We start from the raw sequence: 21,837 nt of genomic DNA, 5'->3' as shown, positions 1-21,837 counted from the left end.
GTTCCACTAACCTCTTTTGTGATGGTAATGTTAAAGGCCCCTGCATTGTAATAAGCCAATGAAGCAGATTTGAAGAAATACTCGGAGACTCCCAGGTAGAGCATGGAGTTATTCTTGTCTGGAAGAGCGAATAGGTTTGGTACAAAGGGGGGATCTGTGTGATTTCCAGCTGGATAGACTGTACCCTGCAAAGAAATATATATATTGGCTTCCAAAAAAGAGACCTTTATTTTTGTTTTGTTTTGCTTCTTAACTCTCAGGGTATGCCACAAAACTGTTTGCTTACTCAGGTTTTCTTCTAGCAGCTTGAGTTTTTCTTTCCCTTTGGGGAATATATATATTCCCTGAGATTTAAGCAGCAAAACAAAACAAAAATGAAGGTCTTTTTTTGGAAGTCAGTATATATAATAAGCATCATTACTGATACTGAAGAGAGTCAGAGGGGTCTTGAAAGAACACAGATCCAGAGAATTAGCAATGGAGGCTATTTACCTTCAAATCCAGGTTAATGTATGATTTGGAGATTGCTGGAGAGTTAATGAGCGAGTAGTCTATTTGGGCAAAGGCATCAATCTGACTTAGAACTGTAAAGTTATGAACAAAACAACACAGTGATTATTACAAAAGTTTTATCATAGCCAGTTATGTTTAGTTCCACATGGAGGCAGGTCTTAGAGAAGAAAAGCACAAAGGAAACAGTGATTCAGTGAAGCGGGGTAAGGAAACAAATGAATTTGGGCTAGATGACCTTTAATGTCCCTTCTCACCCTATGGTTTTGACCAACAGTAATTCAGGCCCAGCTCTTCTCCTGTCCCAGCTTGCATATAGCAAAAGACTTTCCCTCAAATCCTGTTTCTGTAGGAAACCATATTTGGTTTAAAATCAGTTAAATGGGTTTCAAAACTCCAGGTCTCTCTTTGTGATGTGTTTGTGCAAGGACTAGCACAGTAGGGCTCTGATCCAGGTTTATAGCCCATAAGTGCTATGCAGAATTATTGCTGCTACTGATACTGTACACCTGGAAGGAGGCAGTAACATTTCTGAAGCTGTCAATCAGTGCTGAAGCCACTGGGATGTTGTTCACTCCATAAGTTGCACCTTATGCCACAGCACAACAGGAGAAGCTTTTTCTCTACATTGTGAAGAGAAGGTATGTCTCTACACCACATCATTGCCACTACTGAGGGCACCCACTCACCATAATACACCCTGGTCATACACTCCTGCTTACAAGTGCTAAACTTGGAAATGTGGCACTGAAGCTGCTCTGGCTACTCCCAAGTATGCTAAAGACAGAGGTCCCAAGTGTGAAAGAAGAAAACAAGCTGTATCTCAGCTATAAAAAATATTAGGAGGCAGGTATTTAGAGAGAAACAACTCCTGAATTATAGAAAATTAGGGTTGAAAGGGACCTCAGGAGATCATCTAGTCCGACCCCCAGCTCAAAGCAGGAGCATCCCTAACTAGATCATCCCAGCCAAGGCTTTCTCTAGCCAGCTCTTAAAAACTTCCAAGGATGGAGATTCCACAGCCTCTCTGGGTAACCTGTTCCAGTGCTTTACTATCCTTCTAATGAGAAAGTGTTTCCTAATATCTAACCAAAACTTTCCTGGCTACAACTTGAGTCCATTGCTCCTTGCTCTGTCATCTCCTACCACTGAGAACAGTCTAGCTCCATCCTCTTTAAAACCACCCTTCAGGTAGTTGAAGGCTGCTATTAAACCCCCTCCTCAGTCTTCTCTTCTCCAGACTAAATAAGCCCAGTTCCCTCAGCCTCTCCTCAGAAATCATGTGCCCCAGCTCCCGAACCATTTTCACTGCCCTCTGCTGGACTCTTTCCAGTTTGTCCACATCCTTTCTGCATTGGGGCGGAAGGCAAAACTGGACACAGTGCTCCAGATGTGGCCTCACCAGTGCTGAATAGAGAGGAAGGATCACTTCCCTCAACTAGCAACGCTCTTAATACAGCTCAGTATAGTGTTAGCCTTTTTCACAACAAGAGCACACTGTTGGCTCCTGTTCAGCTTATTGTCCACTGTAACCCCAGGTCCTTTTCTGCAAAGCTTCTGCTTTGCCAGTCATCCCCCAGCCAGTCCTGGTGCATGGGATTGTTCTGTCCTAAGTGCAGGACTTTATACTTGTCTTTGTTGAACTTCATGAAATTTCTTTTGGCCCAATCCTCCAATTTGTCTAGGTCTCTCTGAATTCTAGCCCTACCCTTCAGCATATCTATTACTCCCTCAGATTGGTGTCGTCTGCTAACTTGGTGAGGGTATACTCCATCCCATTTTCAAGGTCGTTGATGGAGATATTGAACAAAACCTGCCCCAGGACCAAACCCTAGGGCATTTCACTTGATACCAATTGCTAACTAGGCATTGAGCCATTGAGTGTTACTCTTTGAGCCTGATGATCCAGCCAATTTTCTATCCGACTTGCAGTCCATTCATCAACTTGTACTTCCTTAGCTTGCCTGCGAGAATGTTGTGGGAGACCATATCAAAGCCTTGCTAAAGTCAAGGTATATTACATTCACTACTCTTCCTGCATCCACAGAGCCAGTCATCTCATCATAGAAAGCAATCAAGTTGGTCAGGCATGATTTGCCCATGGTGAATCCATGCTGACTGTTCCTAATCACCTTCTTCTCCTCCACATGCTGAGAAATGGATTCCTTGAAGACCTGGTCTATGATTTTTCAAGGGATTGAGGTAAGTCTAACCAGTTCATAGTTCCCTGGATCCTCCATCTTCCCTTTCTCAAAAAGGAACACTATATTTGCCTTTTCCCAGTCATATGGGACCTCTTCTGATTGCCACGAGTTTTCAAATCCCTGACTGAATAAGCTGATAGGGGAAGATACAAGCTCTGAGGTAGTAACCATAGGAACCAGCAATTTTTATGACACTGCTAGCTAATGCATTGCAAACTGTTGCTAGCTTCCATAACAGTTGGGTTATGTGCTCACCAATTCAAGGTGAGTCCTTGCTTCCTTCATGGGCACGTGTAGACGAAACAGGGGCCCTAAATTGAAGCAGTGGGTTTTTAAAAACACTGTTTCAATTTAGGGCCCTTTAAACCCCCGTGTCATGCATACACCCACTTACCTGCCTCTTCGGGGGCGGGGCGGGGAGGGGAGGACGAGCTACCAGTGGGTGGAGTGGTTCCTGGGCTGCGGGGGAGGGGGGAGGCGCAGATGCTTCCCTGCACAGCAGTGGTGGGCCCCCTGCCCAGGTGGCACCCACCCTCAGGCACCGGGCTTGGGCAGTCCCGGGGGCACCACGGATGCAGAGGGAAGCACTGGGCCTCCGTGCAGTTCAGGCAGACAGGCAGGCTCCAAGAAAAAAAAAAATTTTTTTGCTCTTGGGCAGAGCTTGCCTTCCCAGGCTGCCTGCATGGGCTTCCTGCAGAGCCCCTGAGGTGCATGGAGCCCAGTGCTTCGCTCTGCGGCTGTAGGGCAGCAAACTAAAAACTCCTCAGAGGAGTTTTAGGTTGCTGCACCCCAAGTCATGTAAGGCATGTTATTTAATAGATTTCATAGACATTAGGGCTGGAAGGGACCTCGGGAGATCATCAAGTCCAGCCCCCTGCCCAAAGGGCAGGAAGTCAGCTGGGGTCATAGGATCCCAGCATGATAAGCATCCAATTTACTTTTGAAGGTGTTCAATGTAGGTGCTTGAACCACCTCCGCTGGCAGACTGTTCCAGACCTTGGGGGCTCGGACAGTAAAGAAATTCTTCCTTATGTCCAGCCTGAAACGGTCTTGCAGGATTTTGTGACCGTTCGACCTCGTCATCCCTTGGGGCGCTCTGGTGAACAGACATTCCCCCAGATCCTGGTGTTCACCCCTGATAAACTTATAGGTGGCCATCAGATCACCCCTGAGCCTGCGCTTTTCCAGGCTAAAGAGTCTCGTGGCTCTCAGCCTGTCATCGTAAGATCTGTTTTCCTGACCTCTGATCATGCGCGTGGCTCTCCTCTGGACTCTCTCAAGCTTCTGCACATCCTTTTTGAATTGTGGAGCCCAAAACTGGATGCAGTACTCCAGCTGCGGCCTCACCAAGGCCAAGTACAAGGGGAGAATGACGTCCCGGGATTTGCTCGAGAAGCATCTATGGATGCACGCCAGCATTTTGGTCGCTTTACTAGCCGCCGCATCGCATTGCAGGCTCATGTTCATCTTGTGGTCAATGATGACCCCCAAGTCTCTTTCTTCTGTAGTGCTAACCAACATAGCACTGCCAAGCCTATAAGGGTGCTGCAGGTTTTTCCTCCCAAGGTGGAGAACCTTGCATTTATCGGTGTTAAACACCATGAGGTTCTCGTCTGCCCATTTGCTGAGCTTGTCCAGGTCAGCCTGGATCACTCGCCTATCTTCTGGCGTGGATGCTTTGCCCCAAAGTTTGGTGTCATCGGCGAACTTGGCCAGTCCACTCCTGACTCCTATGTCCACATCGTTAATGAAGATGTTGAACAGTATGGGTCCCAGGTCAGAGCCTTGAGGGACCCCACTGGTCACAGGGCACCATGATGAGTGACTGCCATCAATCACAACCCTCTGGGTCCGACCACGGAGCCAATTTCCCAGCCAGCGGATCGTGGTGGAGCCAAGGCCACAACTGGGCAGTTTGGCCAAGAGGTGATCATGGGATACCAGATCAAAAGCTTGTTTGAAGTCAAGATATATGACATCAATCTCTTCTCCCTTGTCCAGGTGATAGGTCACCTGGTCATAGAAGGAAATGAGATTGGTCAAACAAGACCTACCCGCAACAAACCCATGCTGGCTATCCCTTAGGATGTTAGCCTGGGCCAGTCCATCAAGGATGGCCTCCTTAATAAACTTTTCTAGGATCTTCCCCAGGATAGAAGTCAGGCTAATGGGGCTGTAGTTAGCCAGATCCACTCTCCTCTCTTTCTTGAAGATTGGCACCACATTGGCCTTCTTCCAGTCTTCGGGCACTACACCAGAGCGCCAGGAGTTTTCAAAGATCCGTGCCAGGGGCTGGGCTATGACGCTCGCCAGCTCCTTGAGTACCCTGGGGTGCAGATTGTCAGGGCCAGCTGACTTGAAGGTATCCAGCTTCTCAAGGTGTTCCTTCACAAGGTCAGCATTGATGGAGGGTAGGGGATCCCCCTCACCCAGATTTCCCTGTCCCATAGCAGGCATGGGCATCCCGTGTGACTGATGAAAGACTGACGCAAAGTACCTATTTAATAGGTTGGCTTTTTCCTGGGCGTCAGTTGTCAGTTGCCCCATCTGGTTTAGCAGGGGTCCAACATTGCCCTTGCTTTTCCTCCGGCTCCCCACATATCTGAAAAAGGACTTTTTGTTGTCCTTGATGGCTGAAGGTAGTTGGAGCTCAGTTGCAGCCTTGGCTTTCCTGGTTTGCTCCCTGCAGGACCGGACCAGCATGGAGTAATCCTCCTTGGAGGTGAATCCCATCCTCCATCCTTTGTAGGCTTTCCTTTTTAGCCACAGTAGGTCCGCTAGGTCTCTGGAGAGCCAGGGGGGCTGCTGTGCCTTCTTGCTGCCTTTCCTCCGTGTTGGAATAGATTTAGCTTGTGCACTGAGGATCGCTTCCTTGAGAAGCAACCACTCTTCTTGAACTCCCATCTCCCTGGGGTCATGGTCCCTGAGGGCCTGACCGACTAGCCTCTTGAGCTTATCAAAGTCGGCTTTTCTGAAGTCAAGGACTTCTGTGTTGCTGACTGACTTGCCAGCTTTATGGCGGATGGTGAAGGTGATCAGCTCGTGGTCGCTGTCACCCAACTTCCCATCAATCACTAGGTCGCCGATTAGGTCGTCCCCCATAGCCAGTACCACCAAATTTGCTACAGCAGCTGGAATTACTGCACAATACGCCACGAACCCGTGCAAACACCAACCCAATTAAAGCGGTGCAAAAGCATTTAACTCGCTTTAAAGTGTCGTGCACACATGCCCCTTGTTTAGTCTACACGTGGCCCATGGTGCTTCAGCAAAGAATGTTTTGTTGCTAGATGGTCACCAAAGCAAAAAATGATGCTGAAAAAGCAGTCCTCCAGAGGGAATTCCAGAAGATCCTCTACCTGCAAGGGCTAAACAGCAGATGCATCCACAGAGGACACTGACCGGCTGGCACCCCTGAAGGGAAAGGTTGTAACTACAGAGGAATTGCTTGCTCTGCCTCCCCACAGGAGAAAAATGAAATAATAAACATTTTTTCCAGAGCTTCCTTTTAATTAAACAATCTAGAAGAAAACAGTTAAATTTAACCAGTTAACCGCTAAAGTGCCACCCTGCCCTGCCTCCTAGTTAAATTTAATGGAAATTATCACCTCTAAATGATGTAATAGGGATTACATCCCAGATTGATTGAAAATGCTGCTGCCTCTCATGTGTAAGGGACACCTGGTTTGACAGGGATCAGTCACATTAACCAATTTAGAAAGATAATAGAAAATATCATATCCTATTTGAAATGCAGGAGGAAGTTTAGGTAGACAGAATATAACTGTATGTGTTTGAATGCAACTCAAATGCCATGATTATCATGATTACTCTTGCAAGAAATGCTGTGGGATTTTTGATGAACACAGTAGTCAGGATCTCTTTTTTATTTAGCTGCCGTCTAGCTAGCAGCTCAGGCAATGCATTACCAACTGCCATGTGGGCAATCTGCCCTAATGATCATGGCCAGGTCACAAACATGGAGAGCAAGGCCAATAAATGTGTGAGCCAGGACAGCTGGTATGAACTTGGCAGATGCACACAGAAGAACAGGACCTGGGGAACAATGCTGTGCAGGTTCCAAGGCAGGTGCTAGGATATGACAGAATAGGCATAACTACAGATGCTGAAATGCTGAGCAGTCAAGGTTCTTCTGGAAATGCTGACCTCATGTTTGCCACGGTGGATAGAGTTTAGGCTGCTTCCTAAACTAGGAGCAATTTGACCATATCTGCAGTGTCATATGAAGGCTAACTAGTAAGTAGCGGGGGTTGTCACTTAGTTGTTATAACTGGCTCACCTGAAGTGTAGTGCTTACACTGCTTCTGAGTTAGGAGGCAGCCCATGTAGAGCAGGGTGGAATGTTTCAGGGCACTACTGCCTTGAACAGTAAATTTAGCAGCTAGGTGTGGCCTTAGTGTCCCTTATTACCACAGAGCATAGCTGCAGTGGGTTGATAGATTACAGATGTCCTGCTGTTGACATCAGCTAAACATGAACATAATAATTTGTGTCTGTGAGTGTCTGAGGGAATGGAAGGGAATGGAGAGTGGGACTTAGTTCTAGAATCATTTGAGCATTTCTTTACCCCTCACTCTATCTGCTGGGGACATGGGTCTTTGATGTAGTAGCTTTTGAACAGAATTAGTCAAATACAGTTCTCAGGCAACATTTAATGCAAAAATCTACATGCTGAAGGGCATGGAAATACAAAGACATTTCATTTTCAGAGACTCACCCTTAAGAGTTCTGAGCTCTGCATCCATCCTTTGGATTTTGTTTTTGATGTTCGGGCACAACTATATGGAAGTACACAGAGGACACTGTAATGTAATGGGTAGTGTGTATTTTAACCCTTCTCTCTATCTGAACCAAGCCTGTTCAGGCATTTGTTCTGATCCCACTTTCTAACACTGGCCCCAGAAAGAGTATAGAATAAAGATTTAATAATATCATTGACCAGTCACTACAAAAAGTGATTTTCCTTGCAGCACAAGTAATAGAGAACTTTTTTTCTGGAATGAAAGGGCCTATGTTCTCTCCTTCAGCCTTTTTCTATAAAGTCTAAAAGACATACATGAAGGCTTCTATGCATATGATCACAGATTTGTTATAAAATCATTTGCTCAATGGGAAGACCCTCCAGGTGAAAAATAACTGAGCATATGAACTTTCATATTATTTCAAGGGGAAAAAAAGAGTAGATGGTGGTGCCAGGGTAATAAGTGCTACTAAGCTGAGAGTCAGACTAAAGTTCTTTTTTCAAGATATGCCTTAGCTAAGTTCTAAGTCAGGGATCAGCAACACTTTCTAATGGGCCAAAGCAACCCAGATCAGATCTGAAGTGAGCCGGCACTTGCAACCTGGCAGCTGCTATTGTCACTTTTCCCTACCACCCAGCTGTGGTGTGAGCGAAGCCCCCTGACAGCACAATGCTGCCAAAGCCCATAAGCTCTACAGCCCACAGAACACAGGTTGCCAATCCCTGATCTAGGCCATGGCCTCAGAGATAAGGTAGTTTCAGATGTTCTTTAAACCTCGCTCCTGAAACTGTCTTTAAAGACTTACATTTTTATCCAAGTAGGCTTGAATGGGCTTCTTCAGATAACCAGCAAAGAGGTTAAAGACCCAGCTGAAGAAGAGGAAAAGAACAGAAGAGGACCTTACCATTGCTTTAGCTATTTGAATATTTTCTTTAGTTAATATACATATGTATAAGCTAGGTTTATAGAAAATGTAATATCTGGCTTTCAGGCTAGTCAGTAACTTGCATTGGACTAGTAATCCAATGTATAATAGACCTGCATGAAGCCTAAAAACTGCCAAGAGTCCACCTCACAAATGAAGGTCACTACAATGCCATATAGACATGGGATATGTCTACACTGTTACCCCAATGCTCCTAGAGGCCAAACTCTCATGCATATCCTGCCCATCTCCCACTCTGCATACTCCAACCCTGAGATCATGCTTTTAAGCACACCAGAGGCAGAAATCTCAAGAGCAGTGAAACAGGTACTTCCAGTGTGGCTTCGCTACCTCAATCTTGGGTTTGGCATGTGTAGAGAAAGAGCAGGTGGCCTTGAGGAAGGAGCCCTCAGGAAGAGAGGTAGGCAAAGTATAAATGAGGCAGAAGTAAGAAATGGCTATGATGACACAGAGAAAGACTATACAATCAATTCTTTTTGGCTAGATGAGGACTGGCTCATATTTAGGTTGAGAATTAGAGGCTATTTGGAACTCAGTGAATGCTGATATTAAAGTAGCCATACAAAATGCTTATTCTAGCTTTGACAAGCGGGACATGAGCCTCTGAGGTAATGTCTATGCAGACAATTTTTTGTCCCCGAGGTGTTGCTCTTGAGCAGGCTGAGCTACTCTGGACAGAGTAGACTCCTAAATTCAGAGCAATGTAGCTGAGCTATGTGGTCCTTTGGGAGTGCTATTAGCTGAAGGCAGGCTAATTGGCCCTGTGACTTATCAAACTGCCCCAAATTCTGCATGGAGGTGGCTGCACTGCTTCATATTTAGGAAACCACGTACCCAGAGCAATGCAGTGCAGTGATGAGGAGGGTTAGTTTAGTATTTAGATATAACCTGACTTGTCTACTTTTCACCAGAGTGATAATAAGAAATTTCTCACACCTACCTGGCTCCTCCACTCAACTTGACTTTAACATCATGAATGCTTAACCGGCAGTTGTGAAACAGCATGGATAGGCGGCCTTTGTTATCTCTTGACACTTGGAAGATCACTGTGATAAACACTCCTGAAAGAGACACAGTAGCTCCTCCATGGTTTCTGCTACACAGACAAAACAATAAGCTCAGCTGAAAAATCTACTCTTAGGAAACATTTAAGAAACTAATGATGAGTCAAGTCTAAGAGGCTTTGATCCTTACATTGGGTGGATGAAGAATGAGTCTTTTCCTCTCACCTTCAGCGAGTATAAGTTCTTGAATCATGCCGCAGTTAGCCAGGTTCCAAATCACCATAATTTCATTGTGACTTGAATAACCATTTTCTGATTAATGCCAGTTCAATTCTCCTACAACTCTCAGATCTGTGATAATGCTGCCACAAAAGCTGTAGCACTGCCTCAGAAAAAGCCCTTCTAACTACCCATGGAGAGAAAGCAGTCATCACCTGCCCCACTGGAATCAATATACTCTTTTTCAAAACTGGGTTGGAGTGGAGCATGGAGAAAAGAGACAAGCTGGAGGCAAAGGTGCAGCAGTGTTAACCCCTACAGCACACTCCTCTCCAGGACTTGGAGCTAAGCTCAGGGGAACTGAATATCTGTGATCTTTTGCTGCCAGGGAACAGAGGTGAAACCCTGCTGGCAATAGTTGTGTTCCATTCCCTTCTGCTGCCTAGTCCATCTAGAGGATAATAGCCTAATACTGCTACCAGTTACTCCATTAGCTGAAGTGATAGAGATCTGTGTTGTGGATATATATAGTCTCATATCCCAAGTTACAGTAAATATGGTCCCATATAAGAAACCAAAAAAAACCCTATAACCCATTTTTAATACTTAAAGCATTCCATAAAAACATATTACAATGTTAAGTGCAGAATTAATATTGAAAAATAGTATGCAATTGAGCCATTAAAGACAATATCATAAAAGGAGCCCAAAGTAAGATTTCAGAAGCAACTTGAATTCTGGTATTTCTTACCTTTTGAATACATAACTTTGTAACCTTAATATTCTGTTAATACAGTTTTCTGGGAAGATAGATAGATTAGAACCATAGATGCTAGGGTTGGAAGAGACCTCAACAGATCATTGAGTCCGACCCCCTGCCTAGGCAGGAAAGAGTTCTGGGGTCAAATGACCCCAGCCAGATGCCTATCCAGCCTTCTTTTAAAGACCCCCAAGGTAGGGGAGAGCACCACCTTCCTTGGAAGCCGATTCCAAATTTTGGCCATCCTTTTCATGAAGAAGTTTTTCCTGATATCTAGCCTAAATCTGCTGTCAGTTTGTGACCACTGTTCCTTGTTACCCCAAGATGTGCCCTGGTGAAGAGAGCATCTCTGATCCTTTGCTGCATCCCCTTAATGAATTTGTAGATGGCTACAAGATCACCTCTTAGTCTTCTCTTGCAGAGGTTGAAGAGGTCCAGGTCCCTCAGTCTCTCCTCGTAGGGCTTGTCCTGTAAGCCCCTAAACATATGAGGACCTCATGAGTCCTCTGGACCCTCTTGAGTCAATCAACATCCTTCTTGAAGTACGGCACCCAAAACTAGACACAGTACTTCAACTGCAGTCTGACCAGTGTTGCATAGAGGGGAAGTATCACCTCCTTGGATCTATTTGTCATGCATCTGCTGATGCATGATAAAGTGTGATTAGCTTTGCTGATGATTTTGTCACACTGACGACTCATGTTCATCTTGGAGTCCACTACGACTCTGAGATCCCTTTCTGCTTCTGTGCTGCTGAGAGAGTCACTTCCCAACCAGTAGCTGTGCTGGATATTTTTGCGCCCTAGGTGCAGCACTCCACACTCATCTTAAGAACACCCAAAGTTAACTATAAGTAAATTAGTTATGGAGTCAACCTTTCCAGTTACACAGTAAATGCAATATAACGCACATGTAATCATCAACCCCTTTTTGTAGAGTGTGATCCACTGTATTAAACAGCTTCCTAAATATTCACTTAATTAACAGTCTGGAAAATACCAGCCAAATAACAGAATTTTGATCTGATACTTTCCAGAGGTGTCTTTAGTAGTAGCATCTTAATTAATACTATACTGTTAACCTGAAATAAATGTCTCACACTCAAGAGAGCTATATCAACAGGTTCCTATTATTTGGTAAAAGATATTTGACCCCTTAGAAATTAGATTAGTAACTACATTTTATATTTTTTAATTTTAATTCACTTTCCAGAAGAGTATACTGGGGCTCACCTAGTACAATACTTACACTAGCCAGGTTTTTATACTCCAGTTTGCATGGAAGGTTGCAGAAGCATGTTCAATTGCCAGCTTTATCCCAGTTCCAGGTATGAGAGATACAGAGGCATCTGGGAATTCAACAGTGTTAATTCTGAGCCTATAAATGAAAGGGGGATATTAGTTTGCACTCAAATGAAAGATGAGATGCTGAAGTCTTCTGGTACAATTAAATAGTACAAAATGGTTTTGAGTTACAAGACAAAATGTTGTAGCATTTCATGGTAAAACTATCCAATTGCATGGGGAAAGGTACCCTTGACCTGAAGGTAAACGGTACTCCTTGAGAGAAAAGATCCTTTAGACTCAATGTTATACTCAACCTCTAAGTAAAATAAATTTGAGTGGTGAGGTAGAACATTCTGCATTAGGAATAGAGGTCTCTGCAATGTTTTGTATTCTTGGGGTGTGTATCTTTTCTGTGAAGACAGACAAGCCTCATTCCTTTAAGTGAATTTTCCCAGTCTATAGAAAGAAGCCCATCATTACAGGTAAATCTCACTCACTTGAGGGATGGGGCAGTCTTTGCTTATTGTCCATAAAATGTGGAACTGAGGTGTTTATGGTTCAGCCTGCCAGTGATACTGGGAAATAGTGGAAAAAGGCACCAGCCATTTCCTTTAAGTTTTTTGCTCTGGAGAACTGTATAATGGAAAGTCAGGAACTATTGTAGGTGAGGAAGTAATCCCATATGACTGGCCAAGGGACTGACTTATTAAAGTGAAACAGTCTTGACAGATAGCAAATTTATGCTTTTCTGTCGGATTAGAACAGTGATCTCAACCAGGGTGTCATGGCAATATTAGCATCAGTAGAGGTGCAAACATCTACACATGGTTAATAACATAAACCCAAAGATTTTAAATAGGAATTAATTGTGTCAAAGCATTCTCACCCATTGTGATCTTTTTGAGTCCTTTGCAACAGAATTGCTCAATTATTTTTCTGGTTTTATTTGTTGATACAGGGTGCTGCTACATTCAGATAAGTTATATAAGGGTGCCTTCAGTCTAAGATGGTTGAGAACCACCTGATTAGAGCCTAGCTAGAAGTTTTTAGTCTGACGAGGGTAAGGAATGCTACAGAAATGTATATTCTTTTAGCAGCTTGCTGCATTTGGGGGAATGATAGGAACTTAAGGAGCCTGATTCTATACTGCATAGTCCCTCCTACAGTCATTTATACCTGTGCAAAATGGATGTAAAGCCTTGTCACGTCATAATGATATTTTGCCCTCCCTATATTTATTCAAAAAACTGTTGCAAAAATAATTTTCCCACCTCATTACTCTAACTACATCTTCCCCTCTCTTCTAACCTACTACTTCCCCCCTCTGTGTTTTCTATTAAGGCCCTTTGTTGACCTTTATTGCTCATAATATCAATTTTTCCCTTAAACACAGACATGCTTACTTTTTTGTTGCCCTTTGGGTAGGGGAAGATCTTCTAAAGGTCTGAGTAGTTGCTATGTCTTCCTTCAAACTCTATGTTTGAAGTCTTCCTTCAAACTCTTTCCTTAAATTCATCTCTGGCAGGTTATGTACAAAATACTTGACAATGACTGGGCAATGGGAGCAGAGTTATATCATCTATGAGTGCTTTTGAAAATCCAATTGTCTAATAAAGTAACAGCAAGTAAGGGCTTTATGAATCCATTGAGAACTCCCTTATCACTAACAGTATTTTATACCATTGTTTTAGAATATTTTTGATTGTTTACTTACCCTGAAACAGTGTAGTCAAATTTAACAAATCCAAAGTTCTCACGGTCACTCCAGCTTTGGAAGGTTCCATTTTTTATTTCTTGTTTTAGGTTCTCCAGCCCAACTTTCCAGCCTGTGAAGGGACAAAGAACCATTCAATTGCTTTCTCTATGGCTGGAAAGCTTATACAATGTAGATCAAATGCAGGTGCCCCCATCTCCAAACATGCCATCAAGATAGACAGATTATCTCTCACTGTCATTTCCATAATTTTTATCTTGCACCTTTATATTGCAAGCACATATCTAAGACCAAGGATTTGCGTCTTGTATTCTAGAATTGACTCCAGCTAATTCACAATGTACCACCCTTTTGGCACTGCAGCCTCTTTTGGAGGAACTGTCATAGGAAAATCTTTCACACCAAATTTGCCGGAACTGATTTGTCTTCTATACTAGAAGTTATGTCTGGTTTTATTCCAGCTTGTCTAACTGCTCCTTTTTTTATTTCTAGGAGCGAACTTAGATTTGACCATGGCTTATATGGTATAAAATGCTGCAATTCTCTGTCCCTTCCCCTTACCCCTCTAACACACCTATGGCATCCCCACTCTGGCACGTTCCAATGTTATGATAGTTTCAGTCTTGTGCATCACATGCATTGAGTGGTCGCTAAACACCACATCTTCAAGTCCCCAGTTTGTTTGTCTTCTTTTTCTGTGCTTGTCTTGGCTCTTAGATCCTGGAGATAGCTCAGCTTCCTTTTTCCCCCACTCATATTTCTGGGACTACTTCCATTTTAACTTTGCTTTCAAGGCTGCTGAAGGGGATTTCCCCCAAATTTCCTCTTGATCCACATAAACATGAACAAATATTCAGGATTAATTACTGCCCAACATGAGCACCATTTTTTTAAATTTACATTTTTTGTGGTGAGAAGGCCGTCAGAATTCAGGATTTCCTCATGATAAAGGCACGCCAGTGGTTGTTCCTGTGAGCATGAGGGTGCCTTGCTGGGGTCTTCTGGCAGCTAGAGCCATGCTGGATTTAGGCATAAGCTAAATAATCTTCATTTTAGGGCCTCATATTATAAGGGACCTCTAAACCAACCCCCAGGCCACAGACGGTTGGCTGCTGCACTGGAAGTGACTACGGATCGGCAAACGGTGCCCCGCAGAACCAGGCAGAGAGGCTGCGACTCCTCCCGCAGGGCTTGTGGCAGTCATAGTTGAGGTTTAGGCCCACCTCACTGCCTGGGGATGGAAGCATCTTTACTTTAGTTCCAGCCAGAAATTCTGGCGACAGGGCTCCGCACAATGGTCTGTAGTTTGCCAGGTCACAGCCACTTCTGGTCTGCAGTTTGCCAGGCCAAAGCATAGAAAGGTTGGGAAGCCCTAGGTTAGGGCGCCAGGATATCATAATCCAGCCCCGAGCTAGACTAGAGGGATGGCAGTATTAAATACCCTAACCTTCAAAATTCTGCTGTGGTGAAGATGACATAAAAGGTTGCACCCTCCTCAGCTATCAGATGCTATCAGGATTGGTGGGGCATTACTAATGTCTGTGTTGGTGCCTGTCCAATTTTCTACCCATTAATCCTGACAGCACCTGACAGTTCTTGAAAGCTCTAGAACAGCTCTTCCTGACTCATACTGGCAAATACTGGGCTTAATCCTGATATCCACCTACTATAGCAGGTGTAAGGGAGCTCTAAGGCACTGTCTCTCTTATGGAATGATTATTTCTGATTTGGGAGGGAAAGATTACTTTTGGTTTGGGTGACTGAAGGCCTTTAGTTCCCCAAAGAAGCCTTTGCAACTAATGCTCAGCCTGGGAAGTAAGTGGACCTGACCTTCACCTTTAGCAAAATACTTTGTTATAGTAACACTGTAATCTTAGACTCATAAAGCTGAGCTTTTACTTTTCTTGTTCATTGTCTACCTGTCATCATGCACAGAACATTGCTGATGATTTATCCTTACTTTGACCCAGCTTCTGTTGAATCAAGGGATTATTAATGCATTAAACACACCAAATTGTGCTAGGTGCTGTCCAGAGACATATTATTATTTCTTTACTGGCCCAAATGCTTTAAGATCTAAGGCTTAGATAAAAAACAGAATTATCAAGAAAGGGAAAGGGAGAGAAAGGAGAAAGATACAAGGTGAGAGGGTTTGATATCTCATGCACTGGATGTTGCTGTTTTTTCATTATTAAACAAAATTATACTTAATGGGTATCAGGTTTGGGAGAGGAAGAATTAGTGAGACAAAGGGAAACGGGAAGAGGAAAGGGATTTGTTAGAGAAGTAATAAGAAAGGCTATTGAAAATGAGGAGAGAAAAGAGGTAGGAGACAGATGAAAATGGTGGTGCCTTAAGAGCTTGAATGGTGAAAGGATGGACACATAGAGAGATAAAAAGGGGATGTTCCTTATTGGCAGATGTGAGAGATCAGGCTACTGTGGCTGGGAATTTGGTGGGAGAAGCTGAGAGTAGATTAAGCTATACTTGTTAGTATGGAAGGGAGAGGACTCAGAATCTAAACAGGGTGTTGTTCTATGGCCGTGTTGGCTTCTGGGAGGGTTGAAGATACTAGGAGCTCCTGCTGGATCAGATCAGTCTAGTGGAAGAGGATCTACAGGATACAGAAAAAGCTATTTGAGCAGCAGGTTGGGACACAATGGAAACTGTGGTAGGGGGTTGGAGGAACAATTTCACTTGGTTTCTGCTTGCTCTCTGATATGGTTTTTGCTTGCTCTCTGATGCTAGGATGATGATTCCTAAATGATGTCTCGAGGTGGTTCTGAAGGCCAGATCCTTAGCTGGCTCTTCGCTCTGGCAGATGATAGAGTGGTGAAGCAGGAATAGAGTCTAGGGGATGAGAACTACTGAAACTGATGCCCTGAGGCAGCCACTGCCTGAGTCTGGCTGGGAGCAGTAGGCAAGTCACATATGTAACCCCCTCTTCTCTCACTGGTTCAGGTGTAGGTGATCTGCAGACACTGATCATATTTCATTTTGACTAATGAAGCATCTCTATTTATGGGCTGCTACCTAACTTCAAAGGTCCAACACATTGACCAGATTACTCCCTTGCTATATGAACCAGGACCATGTTACTTCAATCATACTGCCCATAGAACCCATAGTATGGCATGAATTTTCCTGGCTTCCTATTGATACCATTCCTGGACACAAAACTGTTCTGATATCCAGCCTCACAACATTCTCCCTTCCTGGCTCCGTATCCAGGTACTCTTCTACCCACTCACTCTGCTTCAGCAGCAATTCTTTCTTCTTTGCTATGTGACTCCTTAGATTTTCAAGTTTTTCTGCTATTGGAGCAGCTCTTGTCTACCTCCAAGCCATTTCCTCTCTTAAAAATCCATCTTTTAAATCTTCCTTTCTCTCTTTAGCTTGCTAGTAACACTCAGTCTTTCAGGACTTTGTTTTTACATTGTGCAAATATTAAGGATTCAATGTACTCTAAAAATAAAACGTGTTGCAGAAGAACTATTGGAAATCTCAGGCTTACCATAGTCCAGCCCTTTCTGCGTGATTCTTACTTTGAGCCCAGGGTTAGCATCCATCTGCCAGGCAAAACAACTGAGCAAGAGGATAAAATACCCAGTCTTCAGCATCTTCTCCATTTCCTTCCCACAGGGACCTGTTAATAATATTTAAGATTAACCTACAAGCACAAGGTCACACAAAAAACATCATAGCTTCCTAATGCCCTGAGCAGTGATAACTCTACATCTGTTCCCATTTGCTGCAATGGCAGTCAGATATGGGTGGGCAATTGGGAAGTAGGGACTCAACTGGTGATTTTTCAGCATTGGGAAGAGTTTTGCTGCCATTGCCCTGTCCAGCCACTGGTGGGAGCATACACAGACCATCATCCATGGGACAAGGAGTTCACTAGGACTCACAGGAAGCATGGACAGAAACAAGGATGTGAGGGATGTGCTGTTATAGCAGAATGGTCTTTTTTACCCCAGTCTTTTCAGGACTGAGGTTTCCCCAGTTAGCTCTCTCTCATCAGACACTGGGTTAAATTATATTAGCTCGGCCAGGTGAGACACAGATGGGTGCTTGTACATGTGAGGGGGGTTTAGTCCTTAGGATTTTATTTTATGCCCCCTACATTGAAACTAAACCATTTCAATTTTGTCACGTTATGGTGAGGGCCCTATCCTTTTTTTTTTTTGTTGGAGCCAGTCCATAAGGGGGCAAGTTGCCAGTGGGCTGAGCAGCGCCTGAGCTGCAGGTGGTCCCTGTCCTCTGCAGTGACAGTGCCCCTGGGAGGCACCTGGGTGGGCTGCTAGTGGGCCAGGTGCTGCCCCAGCTTGGAGGCCTGATCCAACTCTTTCCCGACCCTGAGCTGGGGCAGCACCCAGCCCACTAACAGCCTGCCCAGGTGGCTCTGGGGGCACCCCTACTGTGGAGGCAAGGGCTGGAGCTCCCTGCAGCTCAGGAGCTGCTCAGCCTGCTGGAAGCTTACTCCCCAGCTGCAGAAAAGGCAGGCAGGCTCTGCTGAAAAAAAAGGCCCCTCATAGCTGCTGCCTTCAGCAGGTGCCTGCAGGATATCCAGTTTGCCTGGAACAGGCTGGTTTGCCTTGGGGACAGTGCAGGGAGGTGGCAGGAGGGCAGCTGGGCTTGCTGGTGGCAGGAGAAGGTGGCAGGGACAGCGCATGGGGTGCTTGAAGCCTGGGTGGCCTGCTAGATGGCCAGGTCATGCCCTGTCTTGCAGATGCCCTACCCAACAATTTCCTGAGCCTGTCCAGGCTTCCAGCACCCCATGTGCTGTCCCTGCAGCCTTCTTTGGCTGCCAGCACACCCAGCTTGCCCGTGGGGCAGCACGGAGAGGCAGCAGAAGGGCAGTTGGATGTACTGGTGGGAGGAGAAGGTGGCAGGGATGGTGCACGGGGCACTGGAAGCCCAGGCAGGCTTGGGGAAGCATTGGATTGGATGCCTCTGAACAGGGGCAGCACCCAGTCAGCTAGCAGCCTGCCCAGGCTTCCAGTGCCCTTCGCACTGTTTTCGCCACCTTCTCCAGCCATCAACAAATCCAGCCACCCTTCTGCAGCCTTCTCACACTGCTCCAGGGGCAAGCCAGCCCGTTCCTAGGAGGCCCCCAGTGTTGTGTCAGCCCCAGGAGCCTATTGAAGGAAGAAGTGGCAAGGGGCCTGATCCTTTTTTTCTGAGAAGCCTGCCTGCCTCTCCTGTGGCTGGGAACAAGCTGACAGCTGCATCACTGCAATGTGCAACATTGCAAACTGAACTACATCAGAGTGTAGTTTAGTTTGAAGTGATGCAAATTCATTTAAAATCCTCAAAGCTCTTGCACGTGAAGTGGTACTTGCATCACATGTACATGGTAATGGTGTCATGTGTACAGGTGCCCTCTGAGATAAAGACATGGGTATCATCAGCTGATTGATAGGTATTTTAATGTAAAATGACTATACAACACACAAGTGACATATTGATGTCAGTAAAGTGACTCACAAAATTGCTATGCTATTTATCTCCAGTAACTTGAAAATGAATCAAACAACTCCTTCTTTTAAATGACCATTCCTTTAACAATTTTGCCTTCTCAGACGATATTGTCTGACACAATATTCAAATACCTTCAGTATAAGGGAAAGGGAAACACTTCTTTGTTGCTATCTATGCACATTGATAAATCGAAGCCCAATGAGTTACTGAATTTACTGGTTTTCCTATTTGATGTTTAATGGCTCCTTTTTGAGCAGATTCTGTAAACATTTAGATAAAACTTGCAGTAAAAATTACAACTTAAACCAGCCTATGCTCTAACACGCAGAAACCAAAGCATCCTAAAGATTTTTTGATAAAAGAAAAAAACCCCAAACCCTTACATGTCATGCATAGGCCATAAAACCAAATTATATCTCAGAATGAGCAATTCTAGCATTCTGTAAAGTCACTACTGCAGAAAAATTTTATCAACTTTTATCAAATTGCTGCCAAAGCTCATTTGCAGCCCATTGTATGATTATGAGGCACCCAAGTGAAGAATTGTTTCCATTTCTGAAACACTGTCACCATTTCAGGAAAGAAATCTCAGTTGTTTTCAGAGAAAAGACAACAGACTCTAACGCATACCTACACAAAGCATTTACCTGGCAGAGCACTTCAGCTTCACGCTACCTCAGTGTCTGCCTTCAGCATCCAATTGAGTTGGTGGGGTGATATTTTTTTCCAGTTCTTCTCTTGTTCCAATCTTTCTACCTGGTCTGTGTCACATTAGGGAGTGTGTAGGTTCTTTGCAGCTTAGTCAACAAGAGAAACAGTGGAGCCAAATCAGAGAGATTTGAAGATTTAACCCTTTGAAGATTTAACCCTGACCGGGCCAAATTTGGGAATACCCTTCACAGGGATTTTCAATGCCTGGAGGTGAGTTATAGAAAAAAGTGATATGCAGTGCAATGCTGTAAAACAGGTAGTATAGTTATGGTGTATAAAACAAAACAATGAAACAGCTCTTGATGACTAGTCTGGCTAATAGATGGGCACAAAAACAAAACAAAATCTTTTAGAAGGTTTTAGAACCACAGGTCGAGGCACACAATTAGCCTATATAACTGCCTTACTGACATACTCATAGCCTTATCTCTCTGCCTTCACTCCTATCTTTTCCTCACTCGCAAGTTGTCTTAAATTAGATTTTAATCTTTTTTGTGTTGAAACCATACTTTCCTGCCTTTATTCTGTGTCTAGCACAATGGAGTCCTGAACTGCACTGTATCTCTAAGCAGTAGAAATAACAATAAAATATTATAAGTAACTGCTTGCTCTGCATAGGGTCCAAGGAGCTAATGCCTGTATGATGTGCCCTCCATGCCTATGTAGTCTGTGCACTCTCTACCCCTTGCCCTGTAGAGATCTTGACATGATGGGGAAGATGCCGGTGAACTCCTATAAGGGTATGTATGGTATGAGAGTCATGGTTGTATCTTTGTGTTCTTTGTAAAAAGGGAAATTTCCCATTGTGCATAGATCTACCAATGACAACCTGGAGGAATGTGATTCTTGCTGGTTTTATATAATGGCATCAAATCACAGAATGGTAAGGTAAAATACCTTTAAAAAATCATTTGATGAGACCTCTCTTGAATACTAGTCAGACATTTTGTTCTGGGCATCTCAATATAAAAAGAAATGGACAGAAAAAAATCAGTAAATATTCATTCATAACTGTGTGTGTCTGGTTTATGAGGAGAGAGTAAATGAGCTAGTGCCAAATCATAGCCATTATATATTTGCAGTGCGGAGACCAGATAGAGGGTTGTAATTTGGCTGGATCTTGAGGGGGGAATACCCTTACATCGGCCCATTCTTCACTATCTCCAGAAGTTGAAGCTATGAATGCATCTCCTTGGTCACAGCAGGATGAGACAGGATGCATCTACACAAGATGCTTTACTGACTATTAGATTAATCTAAAGTGCAGTAAATCACTGTCTACACATGCATAGCAATTACCGCACATTATATTAGTCTAGTGCACTGTTTTCTAGTACTTGTTAATACAGGAACTAGAAAACGATGTATTAACTAATGCACCATGCTACACGTGTAGACACTGACTGGGAGCAAATTGCTCCCAGTTAGCCTAAACAAGGGGGGGTGGGGCACAAGGGACTGACAGAGCTGTCCTGGCCTTGCAGGAACTGTCTCCTAGTCATGTAGAGATTGGGACCCATCCCATCTCCATGGGGCAGGGAGAGCTGCTGGGCAGCTGCCTCGCAGCCATGTGGAGATCAGGGTGGGTCCCAATCTCTACTGGGGGTGGAGGGCGTGCTTTAATTAGTCTGAACTTTCTATGCAGAAAATTCAGATGCATTAATTGCATCAGTAGATATGCCCACAGAGTTTATATACAGTGCCTCTAAGTGGTAGGAGGAGAGAGTGGCTTCTTCCCACTCTATATGACAGTCAGGGAACTGAGACTTAAAGAGTTCACCCCAAAGAACATAGCCTTGTCTAACAGCTCTGACATGGAGCTGCCTGATAGAGAAGTCAACGCTTCCCCAACTCAGGGTAAATGGGCTTGAAGCTGGGAGAACCCATCCTCCTAAATGCATTCCTAATGCCCACACTCACTGAAGGTTGCCCTTTCTTTACCCTACTTTTAGAGCTTGTTTACATGCAAGTATTATACCTGAGTAACTTAAAGCAACTTGCTCCATACTTAATCTGTTTTAAAACCTAATTATTGGGTCACGGTAAGTAATCTGTCATGGGCTAGGAGTAACTCCACTTTGTGCTGAGTTTGTCTGCTTTACAATTCACGGAGACGTATTCATAATTACTTCAGACCTGGTAATACTCCAAATACTGTCTACATTGCATTGCTTCGTGAATGGAACAGTCTGCCTGTGTACCTGTGTGTCCTGCATTGCACTTTAAGTGTTGGTAG

At 44.2% G+C, this 21,837-nt stretch overlaps 1 protein-coding gene across 1 annotated transcript in view; it reads right to left on the bottom strand.

Annotated features, from left to right (window-relative positions):
- The window catches only part of BPIFC (BPI fold containing family C), a 30,548-nt gene extending 13,513 nt beyond the window's left edge, over window positions 1-17,035 (bottom strand). Inside the window, exons 1-8 of the mRNA XM_090041086.1 lie at window positions 16,921-17,035; window positions 13,407-13,518; window positions 11,655-11,783; window positions 9,364-9,519; window positions 8,283-8,346; window positions 7,453-7,513; window positions 493-584; window positions 12-185 (exon numbers count right to left, since the gene is read on the bottom strand). Coding sequence (XP_089897212.1) covers window positions 12-185; window positions 493-584; window positions 7,453-7,513; window positions 8,283-8,346; window positions 9,364-9,519; window positions 11,655-11,783; window positions 13,407-13,518; window positions 16,921-17,035 — 903 coding nt within the window. The remainder of the gene's footprint in view (window positions 1-11; window positions 186-492; window positions 585-7,452; window positions 7,514-8,282; window positions 8,347-9,363; window positions 9,520-11,654; window positions 11,784-13,406; window positions 13,519-16,920) is intronic.
- Window positions 17,036-21,837: the final 4,802 nt, after the last annotated feature.

This window comes from Crocodylus siamensis, chromosome 4, assembly GCF_052110815.1.
Source record: "Crocodylus siamensis isolate JL-2025a chromosome 4, ASM5211081v1, whole genome shotgun sequence".
Lineage (NCBI taxonomy): Eukaryota > Metazoa > Chordata > Crocodylia > Crocodylidae > Crocodylus > Crocodylus siamensis.
The sequence above is the reverse complement of the archived record's forward strand: the minus strand, read 5'-3'. Positions and strand labels throughout refer to the sequence as shown.